The 21,168-nt window shown below is 26.7% G+C and overlaps 2 protein-coding genes, 1 long non-coding RNA gene and 1 pseudogene across 4 annotated transcripts; 1 reads left to right on the top strand and 3 right to left on the bottom strand.

The window, feature by feature from the left end:
• Nucleotides 1–1,951: 1,951 nt before the first annotated feature.
• On the top strand, nt 1,952–5,612 carry LOC101499463 (calcium-transporting ATPase 12, plasma membrane-type). Its single transcript, XM_004493669.4, has one exon. It carries the CDS (start codon nt 2,122–2,124, stop codon nt 5,290–5,292), a length of 3,171 nt encoding a protein of 1,056 aa, XP_004493726.1. The 5' UTR covers nt 1,952–2,121; the 3' UTR covers nt 5,293–5,612.
• A 4,362-nt stretch (nt 5,613–9,974) lies between these two features.
• On the bottom strand, nt 9,975–11,595 carry LOC140919562 (uncharacterized). Its single transcript, XR_012162234.1, has 2 exons — nt 10,976–11,595; nt 9,975–10,344 (listed from the first exon to the last, which is right to left on the bottom strand). It is a non-coding gene; the product is annotated as an uncharacterized lncRNA (long non-coding RNA).
• A 3,343-nt stretch (nt 11,596–14,938) lies between these two features.
• On the bottom strand, nt 14,939–18,527 carry LOC101498368 (transmembrane emp24 domain-containing protein p24beta3-like). Of its 2 annotated transcripts, XM_012713931.3 has the most exons (5): nt 18,407–18,527; nt 16,329–16,452; nt 15,854–16,040; nt 15,267–15,374; nt 14,939–15,184 (listed from the first exon to the last, which is right to left on the bottom strand). In XM_012713931.3, exons 2-5 carry the CDS (start codon nt 16,377–16,379, stop codon nt 15,051–15,053), a joined length of 480 nt encoding a protein of 159 aa, XP_012569385.1. In that variant the 5' UTR covers nt 16,380–16,452; nt 18,407–18,527; the 3' UTR covers nt 14,939–15,050. The 2 variants fall into 2 exon arrangements, with proteins under 2 accessions (XP_012569385.1, XP_027188335.1); XM_027332534.2 differs by lacking the exon at nt 18,407–18,527 and having other exon boundaries at nt 16,329–17,335.
• LOC140919574 (F-box protein CPR1-like) lies at nt 17,476–18,455 on the bottom strand (annotated as a pseudogene).
• Nucleotides 18,528–21,168: the final 2,641 nt, after the last annotated feature.

Below are 21,168 nucleotides of genomic sequence, written 5' to 3'. Positions count from 1 at the left end.
TGACATTGTAAACAAATGACCATATGTTCATACTCCTTTCGAAAAGTTATTAGCCATATTCTATTTTAATTTTTTAAGAAAATTTATAGTATTTCATATTTCTTTAATAATATTTTTAAAAAAGTAGCTTAATTGTAATTTTGATCTTCTATATTTATTAATTTATAAAATTCATCAATCTATTTTAAAGATTGATAATTTTGAACGCATTCTCTTATATTTTTAAATTAAAAAATTAACAATTTAAAATATTTTAAATGACGTGACATAATATAGAACCACTTAAATGCATTAATTAAATTATAAAAATAAATAATTTTTAAATTTGAAAATATATTTTTTATAGGATTTTCATGCAAATGTATCATATGTCACGTTATTTAAATTATGTTACATTATTATTTTTTAACTAAAAAATCATAATGAGTAATCAAAACGGTTAAATTTTAGAATAACGAAACCAATTTCGTGAATTAGTAAATAACATACTAAAATTGCAATTAAAACAAAAAAAAAATAAAAAAAAAATTTCAATCAACTTACTTAATTTATAGTAAAAAATTATTTTAAATATTTCATCAATTTCCTTAATTAAAATTGTAAAAATTGTCTGATATTAAGGGATAAAAATAAATAAATGCCAAAAAAATATATTTTTAAAATATTAAAGAGAGAACTTTTGTGTCAATAGATTTTAACTATAAATATCAATATTATTAAATTAAACGTGATTTCTCATAATTATATTATATAAGTTTCATATTAATTATCACTTTGCATATAAAAACGGTTGCGTTAAAAACTTAAACTGCCAAAGAGAAATAAATGTTAACTAAATTTATTAATATAATAATTGAGAATACAAAATTATTATGTACAAATGATAGATTCTAGGCAAAATATCTTATGCATTAGTTTAATTTAATTGAAGATTTGATTTATAAATTTAATAAATATATAATTTTTTTAAAATAATTGAATTATTATTTAAAATTAAATAAATAATAAAAAACTGAGTTAAAGAACATGTATTTCGCTTAAATTCTATTATGAAAACAAAAAATAATTAATAGAGGTTTCCAAGATTGCCTGTAACTTTGTACTTGGCGTATGTTCGCAAATTCCAGGCAAAATCCATGTCCGTCCAGGACGGCATGCCATTAGCCCGTTACCATGAACTATTGAAAAAATAAATTCATAACTGTAAATAGGAACTCAAATTAATGTTAGATTAAACCTGGAGCCACGGTTCACTACTTGGTTTTGCAAAAAGCATAATTATATATTATGGAGAAAATATTCTTATAAAGCATTTTATTTTTTAGTGTCTTGGTTTAAGAAGGAAAAGTATAACAAATCCAATGATTTTGTTAGATATTTAAAATATATATATATCTATTTGTTAAATAATTGAAAGTATTTAATAAAATATAGTTAAATATAAACGAACACATCCAAATTACAACATAAATTGTTGTTTGAAGAGGTGTTATACTAATTAAATATAACACCTCTTGGAGTTTCTGGTGTTATAAAATTAGATAATGGCCAAGTGTAGCTTTAACAGTTTTCTTTAGTTGATTTCCACGCGGTGCTACTTGCATTTGTCTCTTCACTATCACCTTGTTTTTGTTATATCTATATTATGTATTGTTGACTATTGAAATAGAGTTAATGGTTCAAGACAACTCTATGTCGGCTTCATGTAAATGCATCCCACTAAGTCTTTATAACTATTCAATAGATCGTGCAGTTTTTATTATTTTGAAATTTCTATATTCCATTTTTATTTGGATTAGTATCAAAGTTGTTACTTTCTTCTCAATCTCAACAACCATTTAAATTGTGCAGCAAGAATGTGTTTATTAAAAACAAAACATTTTACAAAATTTGACCCACTTGGATAACAACAAAAAATATAAATAAAAATAAACAGTGTAGACTTTATAGTTTGCTAGGAAGTTACATGGAAACTATTTAATGTACCGTCTAGCACGAAACATCAATATATATATAAATTATATACGTGTGATCATCATTGTATTCTCAGAATGAAGTTCTTTCCTAGTATCTTCCTCAAACTAGATACTTGTATTCATTAATTTGCACTAAAAATCCACCATGTCAAGCAATCATAATCTACAATATGATGGTAGCTCAATTATCGTTGACATCACAAACACCTTCACCAAAGTCACTTCCAAATACACCAACAATGCAAAAAGAAGGTGGCGTTTTGCATACACAGCAATTTATTCTAGAAGGGTTATGCTTTCCCTTGCAAAAGAGGTCATATCAAGAAAAAATCACAATCGCTACACCAAAATCTTTCACACTGAGTCTTCAAGTTCAAGAACCACTGTTGATATAATTGAACCTTTAATTCCACAACATGGAACCAATCATTACTCTTTGGTTGGTGTTTCTGATGTTGATAAAGCCAAACTTGCTGACATGGTTAAAGACAAAAACTTGAAGTCCTTAAGTGAGTTTGGAGGAGTTGAAGGTGTTGCAAATGTTATTGGAACATTTCCAACAAAGGGAATCATTGGAAGTGAAGATGACATTTCGAAAAGGGTGGAGTTGTTTGGTTCGAACACCTACCAAAAGCCACCGCCAAAAGGGTTACTACACTTTGTTCTTGAAGCTTTGAATGATACTACGATCATCATACTTCTATTTTGCGCTGGCCTTTCACTTGGTTTTGGCATAAAAGAGCATGGACCAAGTGAAGGTTGGTATGAAGGAGGTAGTATAATTTTAGCAGTGTTTCTGGTTGTTGTAGTAAGTGCATTAAGCAACTTTAGACAAGAAAGACAGTTTGACAAATTGTCTAAGATAAGCAATAACATAAAAGTTGAAGTTCTGAGAAATGATAGGCCACAAAAGATATCTATATTTGATGTTGTTGTGGGAGATGTTGTGTCTCTGAAGATTGGTGATCAAATTCCAGCTGATGGAGTATTTTTAGCTGGTCATTCATTGCAAGTGGATGAATCTAGCATGACAGGTGAGAGCGATCATGTAGAAATCGAGTCTGTAAGAGCGCCTTTTTTGTTGTCCGGGGCCAAAGTTGTGGATGGATATGCTCAAATGCTTGTAACTTCTGTTGGAGCCAACACATCTTGGGGTCAAATGATGAATTCAATAACCCGAGACAGTAACGAAAGAACGCCTTTACAAGCTCGTCTCGACAAGTTAACCTCTTCGATCGGAAAGGTTGGACTTGCAGTAGCATTTCTTGTTCTTCTAGTGTTGCTTATTCGTTATTTCACTGGTAACACAGAAGATGAGAATGGGAATAAGGAGTTTCAAGGAACAAAAACTGATATTAACGATGTTTTAAATGCTGTTGTAAGAATTGTTGCAGTTGCTGTTACTATTGTTGTTGTGGCTATCCCTGAGGGTCTGCCATTGGCTGTGACACTAACATTAGCTTACTCTATGAAAAGAATGATGGGAGACAATGCTATGGTGAGGAAACTTTCTGCTTGTGAAACTATGGGATCAGCAACTGTTATATGTACTGATAAAACTGGTACTTTGACACTTAATGAAATGAGGGTGACCAAGTTTTGTCTTGGTCTTGAAAATTTTGTGATGGAAAGTTTTTCTAATGCAATGGCACCAAAGGTTCTTGAGTTATTCTATCAAGGGGTAGCCCTCAATACAACTGGTAGTGTGTATAAGCCTTCATCAGGATCTGTACCTGAGATTTCAGGTAGCCCAACAGAAAAAGCTATACTCTTGTGGGCGGTATCGGATTTAGGTATGGACATGGATGAAATGAAACAGAAACATAAAGTCCTTCATGTTGAAACATTTAACTCGGAGAAGAAACGGAGCGGTGTTGCGATAAGGAAGGAGAATGAGAACAAAATTGATGTGCATTGGAAAGGAGCTGCAGAGATGATACTTGCAATGTGTGATAACTATATTGATATTAACGGCGCAATGAAGTCCATTGATGAAGAAAGGAGTAAATTGGAGAAGATAATTCAAGGCATGGCTGCTAGTAGTCTACGATGTATAGCTTTTGCTCACATGGAGATTTCGGAAGATATTGATTATTTTATGAAAAAGGAGAATAAAACACATAAGATGCTGAGAGAAGATGGATTGACCTTGGTTGGAATTGTTGGCCTCAAGGATCCATGTAGATCAAACACTAGGCTAGCTGTGGAAACTTGCAAAGCTGCAGGAGTTGAAATTAAGATGATAACTGGGGATAACATATTCACTGCAAAGGCAATAGCAACAGAATGTGGAATATTAGATTCTAATAATGCTGGAGAAGTGGTGGAAGGTGTGGAATTCAGAAACTATACAGAAGAAGAGAGAATGGAGAAAGTTGATAAGATCCGAGTGATGGCGAGATCGTCCCCTTTGGACAAACTTTTGATGGTGCAATGCCTCAGAAAGAAAGGACATGTAGTTGCAGTCACAGGCGATGGCACAAACGATGCACCGGCTCTAAAAGAAGCTGATATTGGACTTTCTATGGGAATCCAAGGAACTGAAGTCGCCAAACAAAGTTCCGATATCGTCATCTTGGACGACAACTTCAATTCTGTTGCCACTGTTTTAAGATGGGGAAGATGTGTTTACAACAACATTCAAAAATTTATTCAGTTTCAACTAACAGTCAATGTTGCAGCACTTGTCATAAACTTTATAGCAGCAGTTTCTTCAGGAGATGTTCCTTTAACAACAGTTCAACTTCTTTGGGTGAATCTCATTATGGATACACTAGGTGCTTTGGCACTTGCAACAGAAAGGCCTACAAAGGAGTTAATGAGGAAAAAGCCGATCGGTCGAACCGAACCTCTTATCACAAAAATTATGTGGAGAAATCTTTTAGCTCAATCTTTATATCAGATTGCAGTTCTTCTTGTTCTTCAGTTCTATGGAAAGTCAATCTTCAATGTAAGTACAGAGGTAAAGAATACACTCATTTTTAATGCTTTTGTTCTGTGCCAAGTTTTCAATGAGTTCAACTCAAGAAGTATGGAGAAACTTTATGTATTTGAAGGCATTCTCAAAAACCATCTGTTTCTTGGAATTGTTGGGATTACTATTGTTCTACAAATCTTGATGGTGGAACTACTAAGGAAGTTTGCTGATACAGAGAGATTAACATGGGACCAATGGGGAATTTGTGTTGGAATTGCAATTGTTTCATGGCCACTTGCTTGCTTAATAAAGCTCATACCTGTATCAAATAATACACCTTCATTCACCTATACTAAGTGGGCAAAATTACTAGTCTTCAAGCTCAAGAAAGCTTTTTAATTTTAGCTTATGTTGCACTGAAATTTCAGAAATCTTTCTAATTTGAATATGAGGTATTATAGTATATACCACATATTGAAATTCATGACACTTTTGTCATTGTAACTTAGCGGATATTGGTTTTCCATGTGTCTAATACCAAAACATGTGGAATATTTAGTAAATATAATTTTTTTAGGCCCTAGAAGTTTGGGTCACATTTGTGGTTGAAAAGTGATTGGAATGTGAGAATGTATAATAAAACTAAGTATAAAAACTATTAGGATTGGAACCTTTGAAATTGGTATGAGTAGAGTTGTATCCATTAGTTGTTACAGACATGTGCTATTATCCTTAATTATATAGTTATGATGGGCCTATGACTGGTATCCATATACATATTAATGGTATCCATGTTTGGAGAAAAACAATTACTTTTTACCCGTTTATATCAACACATTGCTAATTATTTTATTACAGTAAGTACAAGAGTCAAATTGGTATGAGTAGAGTTTGTACACGTCTCTTCGTTAGAAAATTTAGACAGAAAAAACATGAAACTTTTAATCAAATGGGTCACCAGAATTACATATATTTTTACTAAATCATGGAATTAATTCTTTTATTTTTAAAATCAACGATCTTGATTTATTATAAAATTTTAAATTAAAAATGACGATTTCACATATCTTATATTATGTGTTATACAATTTTATAATATATAATTATTTAAATGTATTAATTATTTATATGTTATTAATTAAATTACAAAAATAAAAAATCTTTGAAGTTAAAAGTTATGTTTTTAGAAGATTTTATTGCGATTTAATGGATGTTAATTATTTTACATCATTATATTATATGTCACATTATTTAAATGATGTACAATCGTTATTTTTCAATTCAAAATTACGAGAGAGCCCAAAACTATCGAATTTTAAAATAGAATGATCAATTTCGTAAATTGATAAAAATAATAGACTAAACTGCAATTAAACATATCTTATAATATTATAATAGTGAGTACAATAATTCTAACAAATAAGTGTATTTAAATCTTTAGTAATTAAAGAATCAAAGGAGATAAATTTATTTGAGAAAATGACCTTGTATTACTTACTGTTTATTCCTGATATTAAATTATTATTATTTTTGTAAAAAAACAATTCCTTGTTGTAAAATTAATTAAAATCAGAACAATATATTAAAACAGTAGAATAAAGATCAAGGTGAAAGAGAGAAGAAGAAATACTTTGTATTATCGTCTTCAAGTCTAAACTCTTTGAGACAACGAAAACCTTTTCATATAATAGATTTGTTATATCTTTTTTATCATACACTCGTCAAAATTAACAATATATGCAATATTATCTTCACATAGAACTATTGTAATAACTCAAAGAAAACCAGTTCTTATATGTGTAGAATCACATCAGATATCTCAACAATAAGGAAGTCTTGACTTGCCTCATGCATATAGTGCAAAATTTTCATTATAAGAATCAAACAAGTAACATGCATATCAAAATATGTTTAACTTTGTTCTAATGTCTTCGTGTGGGTGAAGAATTTTATATTATAATAGTTGACAATAAACAATATTTCAAAATATGTACAATAAGTAAGGTACATTAGTATCTTCAAATTGAACTAAAATATGATACTTCATGATTAGTTAGTTCTTCATCATTTTCTCAAGTTCTAAATCAACTTTTGTTTACATTTTAGAATCGTTGGAACATATAGAACCACATTAGCACCTTTACTATATAACTGTCCCGACTTACAAAAATATTGTTGTTCAAATACTCAATCTATAATCTCAAGAAAGATGCATCAATTGTTTGAGTGCATAAAAAGATTGATTCATTTTGATTAAGTTAGATCTTCACGAATCTGAATTGTATGTCTCACGAAAATTAATAATTACATGGAATTTCATGTAATCGTCATTATCAAATAAACTATATAAATATGTGGTAACAAATCTTTATAAACTTGAGCCATATATATGTCAGCACGCACATAAGATCAATGGTTAACTTTTATCATATATATATATATATATATATATATATATATATTGACACTCTAATTTTTCTTGTGAGTAAAATAACTATACTTAATTAACTCCACGTCTTTAAATGTGCACACTATAATTCCAAAAATATACTATTTTGTAAAGCGAACTTAATTCCAATTTAATTATTTCTTTCTATTTTCTAAATATTTATGTATTTATAGTCCTTGATTGAGTTTAGTACATAATTCTCATCGTTATTTATTACGTATGATGTTATATTATATATAAAAATATTATTACTAAATTGTGGAAGCCATTTAATTGTAAAAATTATAAATCACCTATCAAATATGAAAAACAAATCATTACATTTCTTACTTTTTTTGAAAGAAAATTTGAAGTTCTAATACCTTTAAAATACTTTGTTAAGATCCAATATTTTATAAAATACAAATGATTGTCGTAAACACACGTGGGACAGGTGGCCGTGGTCCTGCAAGAAAGACTTATCATCTTCAATATCAAAGTGTATAGATACATCAACCAAAGAGAAAGTGGCAACCACTAAGTATATAACTTCATGGGGGACCATTTACACGGCTACTTCAAAATGCGACACAAAGATAAATATTTCAACTTAATTAACAGGGCTCTATCAAAAAATACTCAAGTAACAAGGTCATAAAGTATCGTTCATCAACGCTTGGAGAAAAATTGATTCTCTAAACCGTCGTGTACGCTGATGTCAGTATGTTTTGGAATAAAATTGATAATTAAAATAAATTAATCTAAATTATTTAAATTAAAAAGAATAATTAAATAAAAGAGATATAGATAAAAAATTAATAGACAATTTCGATCTACATTTGGAGAGTTAAGGCAAATTTAAAATGAGGCTTTTTAAAATTAATAGTAATATATTTTAGTAAAATTATTACATTTTGTAATCAATTTTTTATTGTCTAGATGTTTTACAATATAATTTTTTTTATTAGATTATTATAATATATTTCTTTAACAAGTATTAATTTTTTATTTTGTTTATTTAAATTTTGAAAATTAGTATAATTATACTTATTATTGAAATTATTAATTTTTCAGAGGGTTTAAAAAAATTGTCTTGGGGGTGTTTTTTAACCAAACCAACCATGAGTTCACTGGATAAGTTTGTGATATCTAATTCAAAAATTGATCCTAATATTTAATAAATAAGGAAATGATGGGATTTGACAAAAACAAGAGATATGCCTCTCAATAAAATTACTGTTTTTCAATATAAATAATTGTCTTATTCTAATTCTATCAAATATTAAGTTCATATGTACTTCAACTTCAATTTTTTTATCCTAAAACAAATAATAAAAATCATCATAATATATATACATATATATATATATATATAATTAATTAATATATGTAATTGCAAAATATTAGCTCTAAATATAAAGTATAACCTCTAATTTAATAATATCTTCACTTTCACCTTTATTATATTTCTATATGTTTGCCGCAATAGTACATGTCAAATGATTAATGCTATACATATTTATAATTATTCTTAACGGTCAACATTACTGTTTTTTTTTTAAATAAAATTATGACATGATTATCATATTTCAATAAGATAATAATATTCAATTGTGTGATGAATTTCAATTATATATAAATTTCAATTTTGATCGGTAAATTTTTTGGTCATAACCAAATAGTTAAGTAAAATAATTATTACATTGTAGAAAATAAAATAACAGAAATTGAAAAATGTATATAATCTAAAATTAAAATGATTATAGCAACTTCTCACAATAAACAATTTGAATAGACATTTTTCATTTAAGAAAACTTCTTTTTGGTACAATTTTAAAATATTTTATTAATATAGAAAAATTATATATGAAAAAATATCTCATTTCTAATAAAAAAATTTAACTATTTTATGTAAAAAAACAATTCTTATCTATATATTTAAATTAATCTAATAAATATTAATACATTTACACTTAAATTTAAAGTCAGGACATTATGATTGAATGTAAATTTACTAAAGTGAAATTATAGAAATATTTAACAAGAAAAATATCCGAAAATTCCAAATACATATATGATCCATTTAAGATACATCTATGTAGAACTATATTGTAGTTAGCAAAATACTACTCATTTATTCCCTAAAAATTAGTTATACCAAAAAAATAAGTATTTCTAATGATTAAAATAATTAGTTCTACCAGTCATCAAACAGATCAGTAATTGAATGATAAAAAATATTAAATAAATATTTATTCACATTGATTATCTAAAATTAAGCTTCCCTAGTTTAACTATTAAAGTTAAGTATACCCTAATTGTGAAAATAATGAATAGATATATCCTCCAAAATTTATTAACAATTTCAGCAACATAACTGAATAACTGTTAATCAAGTCCAGAAAGAAAATTAACAAATATCCATTGAGAAAAATTAGGAAAAATAATAAGAACAAAACTTTAACAAGCTTATATAGCATAAATTGATTCGAAAAGTTCACTACATCTTGTTCTCTCCCTTCATTAGAAGGGCACAGATGAAGAAAACAGCAAAAATAACAAAAGCTATAAGACTTAAAACACTAAATTTAATTCCATTAACCTCATAAATCTTATACAATAATAGAAAAATCTAAAAATGAAAACACAAGACTAAAACTCAAACTAACCATTCTTTTTATTCCAAAAAATTTGTTCTACAGTGAGATGATAATTGTTAAAATAACACTTGATATCAACTATAACTTATAACCTGCTATACAAATTTTACAATACAAATTCTAACATTTAATATCAACTATAACCTATAACCTGCTTTTTATACACTGCAACCAACCGTCAAAAACTAAGATGAGGCAAAAATATCATGAATATAATATAACAAATTAAAAATATGTAAAAATATACATAAAAATGTGTGAGTTTGTGCTTATAAATTACGCTGATTAAGATAGTACAGCTCCTTCCTTTCCTAGATGAGCTTTTATATTAATTAATATGCGGATAAATGATGACACTTGCACCTGAAAAATGAAAAACAAATATATTAAAATGCACAAATGCAGAATTAAAAACATGATAAAGATAAACAAAACAAGCATTTATACAATGAACCTGAGTATCTGAAAACCTAAAATAACATAAAGAAGCTTATAACAAGATAAAAAGAGAGAAGAACGATACAGGGATAGTATTGAGCATAGTCAACAAGAAACAGTGAAAACAGGTTGGCATGAAATAACAAGAGAGAAAGAAAAAGGAGAGAGAGTGAAACAAAAAAAAGGTGAAAAGTTAGTAATAAATCGCACGCCTGCCAGAACAGAAACTCGGAAAAAGGAATAACAAAGATACTTGTAACAGTAATTTCATTGATATCAAATAATTATGAGTCACCCTTTTTCATTAAAGTTTGTTTGTTGTGTCTTTCAGTTGAAGAGATAAAAATCGTTAGGAATGAATTGGGTCCACAAAATAGGAATGAGTGAGGCTGTCACAGCATGACCTAATCCAAGTTAGGGTTAGTCTTTCATCTTCATCTTGTTCTTCTTTTAAAGAAAAGAAAAGAAAACCTCTCTAACCTAAGTTTAGATCATGCTGGCAGCTTCACTTATTCCTTTGTGAACAAAATATGTTGAGAGTAAGGGGAATATTGACCTAGAAGAAGAAGAAGAAAGAAAGAAGGTAGATAATAGTATACTAGAAAGAAGTGGAAGGAAGGGAATATATAGAAGAAAAGAATGGGGACAGATGTAAATAAAAAAGAGGTAGATACTATAATAAAGAAGGAATGAAAAATTGAAAAAAGAAACATGCAAAGAAAACAGCTAAGAAAGCTATAAAGGGAATAGCAGACGCATGATGATTGATGAAGAAGTATAGGTAGGTAGGTCAGAGATTAGTATATGTAGAGAGCTGCTATAGCAGTCTTGTAGATCACTAGAGTAGATCAGTACAACACAGTGGGGGATCCTTTCTAACATTGTGCCACCTGCACTCTCTTTCTAACATTTAACCTAAACTTTTCTTTTCTTTTAACTCTAATTATTCAAATATATCTTTTCCTAATTTTACAAACCTTAAGAATTATACCTTTTGTCTCACCTAAAGGATTTACAAAACTAATATTCAAAAGAGAGATCGAGATTCATACTTATATTTCTCTCGATTCGCTCTTACAACAAACATTTTTATTCTCCATTGGATTACCAAAAGTAAAATAACTTAATGACAAGTTTCGTGATGAAATATCAAAGAAAATTATGTTTCTTAGTTATTGAATCTACCAAACCAACCAAACATCTCATCTGTCTCTTTTTTTATTTAAAGACAGTTTAATATAACTATTTGTGTATTTAAATTAAGATAATTTTATATTATCGATAACCAATCAATCAACACTATATATAAATTATAAAGTATTGTTTTTATGCTCCTTCATTCATTCTAAATAGATTTATTTTAATTATAAAAAATATCTCAACAAACTACACATTAGGTCCCATTCTAATATATCAACATTAGGTCGTATTATAAATATATACTTTTTTAAATAATTAATTATTATATTCTATATTAAAAATATATTTAAAGATATTTTATTTTTTTTAATTTTTATGAGGTTGCATTTTTTAGATGTGACTACATGATCTTCTATTAAAAAAAGTTATTTTTTATGTGATGGTAGAGGTGCAACATTCTTAAAATTCAAAAAAGTAAGACAGTTTAATATATAAATTTAATTTAAAATATATTATTTAATTTTTAAAAAGATGTATAATAATAATAAAAAAAAATCGTACATCTACTATGATTATAAATAATTTATTTTATACTATGTCAAAGTTCATTGGATCTTAATATGAATTTTATTTATGAGTATTTTTTTTTTTCTAATTTTATTTTCTAATTTAAACTATTTCTTTATTTATATTTTTAACTAAATATTATATTTAAATTTTAATTCAATATCATATATATCAACTTAAATAATAAATAGACCGCTTTGTTTTAAATTTTTTTAAAAATAGTACATGTAGTGATAAGTCTTTTCCATCATGTGTTCTCACTCTATTCATATGACTTTCATTTTATTTTCTTCAGTGTTATGATCATATAACATGTTATTTTTTAAATCTGTAATATATTTAAATTTATTTTTCCCAAAAAAATTTATAATAGTATATTAATAATTACATATTAAATATTTTTAAATCAAATACAATTATATTAAAATATTTTATCAACTTATCGAATTATTATTGATAATTAATAGTATAAATTTACATTGACTTTACATCTCTTTAAATCCTTTTCAAAATTCCACCTCCTAAATAGACCATAAGTCCATAACATGACAAAATGGTTTTTTTTTTCATTTGATTTATACAAGTAAAAGTGAAAATCCACTAGAGCATGATAATTAATCTACTTTAATTAATTTTTGTTTTTTTCCTTTAAATTAATTTTAAAATTAATTTTAAAATAATTTCCTTAAATATTATTTTGAAAATTTGTTTAGTTAATTTAATATGCATAACACAAATCATAATACTCCATTTATAATGCCTGGGACACTATAATAATAATAATAATAATAATAATAATAATAATAATAATAATAATAATAATAATAATAATAATAATAATAATAATAATAATAATAAAGTGGGCACTTAAACAATTCAAAATTCCGAGCAGGGACAGAAAGTCACAGGCTACAATTATTGGGTTTTGGAAGAAGAAAAAAAAATACTGTGGTGGTAAGTAGTAAAGAGAAGAAAGGGGGCCTTGTTTGTTTAGATTTTCCATGCATATATTATTATTTTAATTGTAAGTTGAAACCTCTTCTTCTCTATCTAAGCTAGCGTGGGCATAATAACTCTCAGTTGTCAATTCATGTTTTTAGTATCTTCAATTCAACGTTATTTCCTCATTCCCAGCCATCGAGAAAAAGACTAACATAACAATTAACACATCCTTTTCCTTTTGTACTATCTTCTCACTCACCCGTTTCATTATTTCAATCCTTTTTCTAATGGTCAACCACTCTCTTACCTCCACGACCATAGGAATTATACCATAGGATATTTTCGAATATATTTCATACATTTAGCTACTAGATAAAAGTGGTATAATATACTCCCTCCTTTTCATAATTAGAAGAAAATAAATTGTTTCAAAATAAATATCAATTATAATTTTAATTTACTTTTTCGTTTCAAATTTATATGAGTACTAAGAGCATGCAGAATAGTTATAATGTACAATTATTTTATATGAATAGTTTTATTATTTAAATATAATATAATGATTCTTATATTCTATCATTATATAATGAAATGTGTACAAAACTATAATATTATAGTTATTTAACACATAATTAAATAACTGTTTAATATTATTTGTATATAGCATATCTCTATTTATATACCTTTAGGATGTATTAATTAATCTCTTACTTTAAACAAAAAGATACCTCGAGCAAAAAAAAATCGTATACAAATCACTGGTGTAATATAAAACACAAGTGTCCTTTTCAGTATCTTAATGGTTTAATATGAGAAGAAAGAGGATGCAAGATAAGGATGATTGATGATGTATCGAGAAATGGTTATGGGGTCTATTCTTTTTGAGAGAGTTTTGGCTCGCATGCGTTGTAAATGTTGGTGATTTTGTGACAACTAAGTTTTGTAGACTCTGATTCACGCTAAGTTGTTAGTATAGGCTGCCTCATAGACCTGTAACATGTATACAATTCAATTTTTTATGATGCTTGTTTGGCTACTTCGATGTTTATTCAAACTGTATAAAAAGTATTATTAAATTCAAGTTTTTGATAAATTTATTAACCTTATTTTTATATTATTGAATCTGACTGATTACAAGAGCATCTGCCGTTTATTATACTCCTTCAATTGGATTCTATGCGATGCATCGGAGATGCAATTTAAGATCAATTTTTGCATGTTATCATGTGATACAGGAGTGTATTAATTGTTGATTGATTAACTTAATTTATTTAGTTACTTTACAAAACCTTTATCTTTTTTGGAAAAAATAAAAACTTAATTTTATTTTTGTTTTCGATAATTGTAATTTAGTTTATTTCTTGTTTATATGAATATTCATTTAGTTTATTTAACTTATATAGATAAAAATTATATAATAAATGTTAACAAGTGTTGTTAACGTATTTGTTATGATTTAAATTTAAAATATTATATTAAAAATTATATATTTAATTTTTTAAAGTTTAAATTATATATTATATTGGGGTATAATTTTCTGGACTTTAATACCATGTTGTAATTTTATCACAAGCCCAATCGGATGATTGTTTTACGTATTGGGCTTTTGTAGTTTAAGTTTAAGAGATGGTGACATATTGAACTTTCACCCTCCCTTTTATAATAGACCCCTTTTGTTTCATTATTTTATTTGAAAAAAAATCTCATTATTTTATCTAGTTCTATTTTCAACAAACAGAAATAAATAAATTGATCATATTTAGAGAAGTTAATTATAAGTGAAAGTAATGAGAAAAAACAAAGTAGTAAATAGAAAATTAAGTACTGTGTTTGAAAACTGTCATTATCCCTATCGAGTGTTGACACTATATCAAAGACAAAGTTATAATATATTTCATCTAATCTCAAATATAAACAAAAATAAAATTGTTGTATTTAATTAAAATTGTAAATAAAAGATATCAATTTTTGTTGAAGTAAGTCTACACCCTATTGTAAGCAAATGATTTGCTGAAGAGTCGACGAATGTATACCACTTGCAATATACTTGTAGTGACGAATAAAATATACTCCAAGAGTGTGTAAACGACAACACGTTTTCTAGTGCTCTCATTTGCTGCATTTACAAAAAATCAATACATCAAAATAAAATAAATTTATCATCCACGAAAACGCATGACATAAATTACACAACTTACTATGTCGATGTCTAGCATCACGTGCTTTCAAGTACTTTTGTTCTGTTATAATAGATTCCAATGCTTCTCTCAACTCAGCAATCTTCACATTAATTGGATCCAAATGCTCTGAATCCAAAAGCAAAAATGAGTAAATGATAAAACTATAGGCTGCAATATAAAACTAGGTGACAAATTAAATGAATCTTATATCCGTAGAGAGACAACAACGTTAACAATATAAAAATCTATTAAAATTAAAATAATTTATATTTTAATAAATTTGTATATAAATAAATGGGTTGAATAATAATTTTTAATATAAAAATTCAGTCTAAAAAAATATAGAAATACTTGGCAGCGTGAAAATAAATTCAACAAAGTAAGGTGGCTAAATATCCAGCGTCCAATGATTTCCTTAATTCACATATGTGACATTTATTCCACTAAATTCAGAAATAACATTCTCTAAATTTACGTCATTTCAGTTTTCCGAACCAAATATTTACAAATTAAATATCACATATTAGCTGTAAAGGCAATTAAAATATTCTAATTATAACAACTTAATTGAAGTCAAGTTAATGAGAAAAATAATCAAATTATACCATCTTTAGCTAAATCATGTTCATTTGGAATGTGGCCAACATGGACATAGAAGGATACAGTTTCTGGCGTAGAGAAAGGATTATGAAAGCAGAACTTATGAATTCCACTTTGTGTGGCTTTGAACTCAAACTTGTCCCCTGATGTTCCCTTCAAAGACTGAATCACATTTCCTCCCGGAGATGTCACCTATATAGATCATACATTCATTAATTCAACCACAAAACAACCCAAACTATCAAACATTCCCACATATAGCTAGCTAATTTACTAATTGAAAATATCAATTAGAGATATTAGAAAAATATAAAAATTCATCTCCCTCACAAAGTTTAATGAACGAAAAATTAGAAATCAATTTCATTTCTATTTAATTGATTTGGTTGGAACATTTTGTTTTCACATTATTGTCAAATTCATAAAAAAATAATATCGGTATTTGAGAAAATCAAATTCGCAATAAATACGGTGTCTTACCGTAAAATCAATTCCAGGGTGATCCGAGCTCCAAAATATATCGTGGTCCATGACGACAAAGTTTCCAGAAATAATATCACCTTCATATGGAACATGCTCTGATACGCATTCCACATCGTGTAGACTGATCGAGAGAGCAAATGCGTGACAAATTATGGTACCAAAGAAAATGATCGCAATAGTACAAATATTTGAAAGCCAATCCATTTTCCACTTTGTTCTGATTAATGTTCAAGCCTAATTCACTAATCAAACTATTGAGTTGTTTTGGATCTCTCTTGTAAGAATGCTAATAATTATCATTCGTCAAATGATAATTTTTAACGGCTTTAAATATGGTTATGTAGTTTAACAGGTCATTACTAGCATCTAAAGTTTCGCTAGCCATGTGTGTTGCTTGTAGATATATCTAAAGTATATATAAAACTGAAACAATTATTAAAAAAAAAACAAAAAGTGTTACCGGAGGACAAAAGTAGTTTGAAATAAAAAAAAAAAAGAAAAAAAGAAAGACTAAATAAATCTCAAATAATAATTACAACTACAAAGATACAGAGAGAGATATTATTTCAATTAATTCTCATATTTATTTTACAAGACAATGCTATCATGCTTTTCTTTTTTTCTTTTTCCTTTTCTTTTTCGCACCATCAAATTCAACTTATTTCATTGCAAATAATATGAGTAATACATTCAGACATATAACGATATCACTGCAGAGAACATAAGTGATATTAGTTTTTATATTAAACATAATTCATCTATGTAAAATGAGAAATGAGATATGTATTTTTTTTATAAATTCATTTAAGACTTTATCTTTATTTTACATGACATCTTCAATATTGGACAACATAAATGAAGGGTAACATAAATCAATAGACTTTTGATGTTATATTTTTTAATAGGAAAATAGAATATTTTTAAATAATTTAATGACAAGTTCTACGGTATTATAAAAAAAAATGTATCATTTTTTTAAATATTTTAACTAATAATTTTCTTTAATTTGTCAACATGGACATTACTATAATATCAATTAAAGTTGATTAAATTAAGAGTTTAAATACATTTATTTATTCAATTTTAATTCTAATATTAATTAAATAAATTGTTTCCATAATTGATATTAAAATTTTAGTTAAAATCATAACAAAAAGTCATTTCAAAATAGATCTAAAAAATAAAACTTACATATTTTGTAGTGTTAAATATAAAATTTGATCAAACTATACTAAAATATGTTACTTTTCAGTAATGAGTGGGGGCGCCATCATGAATAGACAGAACAAGAGTCTTAGTCCAAAGACTAATACACTTTGTATTCTCTCGTCACCCATATTTCAATTGAATCGTGTTTCTTAGCCCATATACTAAAAAATCCTCCCAATACCCAAAAATCACAATCTTTAGCTTCATGCATAAAACCATCTGGCATAGACATCTCTAAAAGTTTCCTTTCCACTAAATCAAAGACAACAATAACATCCATTGTTAAATCTTCAGGACAAGTGAGCAAAGTGAACCAGTGAATTGCCTCATTGAAGAACAATCCTATTTTAGGGTCACGATAAACATTCATATGAGGGAAATCACCCTCAATTTCTTTCCACTTATTAGCTTTCAATGAGAAAAACTCCAAGTGTAATGAAATAATATCTGCCAGTGGATCATAGGACATTGAAACAACCAAGTAGTCATCTTTTAAATTGTCATACCCAAAACCATATAAATAACAATAACATTTGGGATCTAAATTGAATTCAAAAGGAGAGAAAGGTATTTGTTTATGAACTCCAGTGGATGGATTCCATATATAGTTGCTTGAAGGAGAGTGCAAAAATATAAACCCTCTACACGAATCGTTAATTTCAACATCAAAATCAGATTTAGGAAGCTTAAAATTAAGATTCAATGAAATAGACGAAGAATTATCTTTGAACGACGCTTCTAAATCTATAGATTTAGTTCATTTACTGAAGTTGATATGCAAAGAATTCTACGAGTAGGTGCAGCGGAAATATCAAAATGTGATTTTGCAAAGTGAGGATTAGAGACAAGAGAAAACCATGACTTACTCGTACAAAGAAGGATTTGATTTGTTAAATCAGGAGGTAGATAGAGCATATCTTGTTCTCCATGCTTCTTTCTCTTCTACAAGTGTTGTTTCCCTTCTTTTTGATCCACATGATTTAGTTTCTATAATAATAATAATTATCAATCATGCGATTTATTATATATTATAATAAATAGAGAGTTGAAATTTCTGAGAATGATTGAGTTTAATTTCTGGATAGAAATTCAATCACCGGAAGATTCCTCGTAACAGTATTGAGCACACACAAGGATTGGGGTTTTTCTTCCTGAACCCGTATCATTTTATTTTTGTATGTTTTTTTGTTCACATTCTTCATCAATTGCACTACATGGATGTTTTCTTTATTACTACACAGATATGCATTTTTTCAAATACTTAGAAATTACATAATCGATAATAATAATATATAAATAGTCTCACACTATCCAAATTATTAATAAATAATAAATAAAATTTTAATTTTAATAATATACATCTTCAATAATAAATTTGCATAGATGTCATTCAACCAATATATTTTGTACACATCATCGTTAAATAATAATTCTTTTTACTATCGTTGAATCATTGTCCTTAATTCAAATTTCAAAAAATTTGTCTCTATCTCTACACAACAATAACAAAATAATAGGCATAAATAATTTTTTCTCTTTTCCTCTAATAAACCACCCACCAAGACATAAAGAATCATCTAGAAGACCAAAAAATGGGAGATGTCAATATATATATAGAACATATAGTTTTTCATTTTATGATATTTTATTCTACTTTTATTATAGCGATTTTACTGTAGTTTACCTGAGTTTGAATTTGTAAAATTTTTATACTGATCACAATTAATCCTTATAAAATGGATTTGTAAAGTGAATGTTATCACTCTCTATAAACTTTAACCTTATTTTTAACTTATGGGGAACTTTTAAGTTTTTCTTGATAAGAGGTAAACAATTTAAATCACAAAAATGATGCTATTATATATATTTCACTTTCATATGAGGACGTTTAAATTTACCGATACACATATTCACATTCATAGGAGGACGTTTTCAAATGGTAAAACATAATTTCAATAATTATGTGTATAATACAATAGTAATAATTTACTATATAGTTCATATACTGGTTGTATATTTGTCGTAATCAATTATTTAAAAGAGAAACATACAATTGATTATTATTGTGTTTTTTAAATATGTTTTTAATACACATGTGAGAAAATTTAATGCATTAATTATATTTTAATCTACAAATACACATAATAAATACTTTTTATTGATAAATTAATTAAGAAATAATATTTCACTGATCGAGATAAATGCGATAAATAATTCAAAACATAAATACTTGCTACATGAGATCAATAGAATTTGAACAAAATATGAAACAAAAAGTGAGACACTACAATGATTATTAAATACTATTTTTTAGATACAAATAGAAATAGAAGATTATATTTAGTTATTGAGAAAATATAAGGCGAAGGTAAAATTATATTTTATAGGAATGTTGAAATATTGTTAAAGTTGATTGAAATAGTAGATGTTTGAAATAATTCTACATTACTTAGTTTTATAAAGAAAGAATATATATATATATATATATATATATATATATATATATATATATATACTTTAAGTTTGTATTTAATTTTTTTTCTCTTCGTATGTTACGTGGTTGTAATATTTTTTGATCTTCCACGTTAAAAAAGAATGACGAAATTGAAAAAATATTATTTGAAAAAGTTTTGACTAAGAAAGCGTTGATTTTTAAATGGTCATTTGTGACTCACCTCTCTTTTTTGAAAATCTGTGGTGCACAATTATAAAATGTCAAGTTCCTTTGTAAAGTTTGACATAGAGAAATTTTATGGAAGAATCATATTTGGCTAATGAAAAATTATAGTCATTATTGCGTTGATACAATCATGATTATACAAGGTGTCGATTACCACATGAACATTGGCTGACATTTTTGCAAGGTGTGCCCAGAGATTATGTGGATTACTAAAGAACTTCTTGATAAAGCCAACACGAAAGTTGCACCATAAGTTTTTAGTTTTGTTTTTGACATGTAGAATAAATTATTAAAATTGTTTACCTTAAAGTGAAAATTCATGAAGTAATTTATCTTAAGTAGAAGTTATTGGAGTGATTTAGCTTTCAGTGGAAATTCTTGAAGAGGTTTAACTTTGAGTAAACTATATTTTTTTTTATGGAATATAATAAATTCTTTTGAACTATGACTATCTGTATAGATAATGATAACACAAGATGTATCATTTCAATAAAGGCTGAGGTTTTTTTTTATAGACAAATCTTATAATAGTTAGTATATATGTTAAATGAGAGAAAAATGTTAGTTGTCAAGAAAATATTACATAATGAAATAGTCTCATATTACTTAAAATTGTAAAAGAACATGAAGACTAAAACTATATATATAACTTTAGTTATTCGTTATAAATCACACTAATCAGTAACACTTTAAACCCACAAAATTATTTTACAATTTTTGAATATAAAAAAAAGTGTCAATAAATGCTCAAAAAAGAAAAAAATATTAATAAGTGATTTTAGAGCATTTGTTAGAAATCTAAATGTAAAAATAAATTTTTTATAAATTGAGTATTTAATATTTTATAATTTTAAAAAATTAATTTTTTTAAAAATTTTTTTGTTATCTTTTTAACAATTGCTCTTAACACATTTTGACCGTAACCCTATGATATATATATATATATAT

Source organism: Cicer arietinum, chromosome 3 (assembly GCF_000331145.2).
Source record: "Cicer arietinum cultivar CDC Frontier isolate Library 1 chromosome 3, Cicar.CDCFrontier_v2.0, whole genome shotgun sequence".
In the NCBI taxonomy this organism is placed as follows: Eukaryota; Viridiplantae; Streptophyta; class Magnoliopsida; order Fabales; family Fabaceae; genus Cicer; species Cicer arietinum.
The sequence above is the reverse complement of the archived record's forward strand: the minus strand, read 5'-3'. Positions and strand labels throughout refer to the sequence as shown.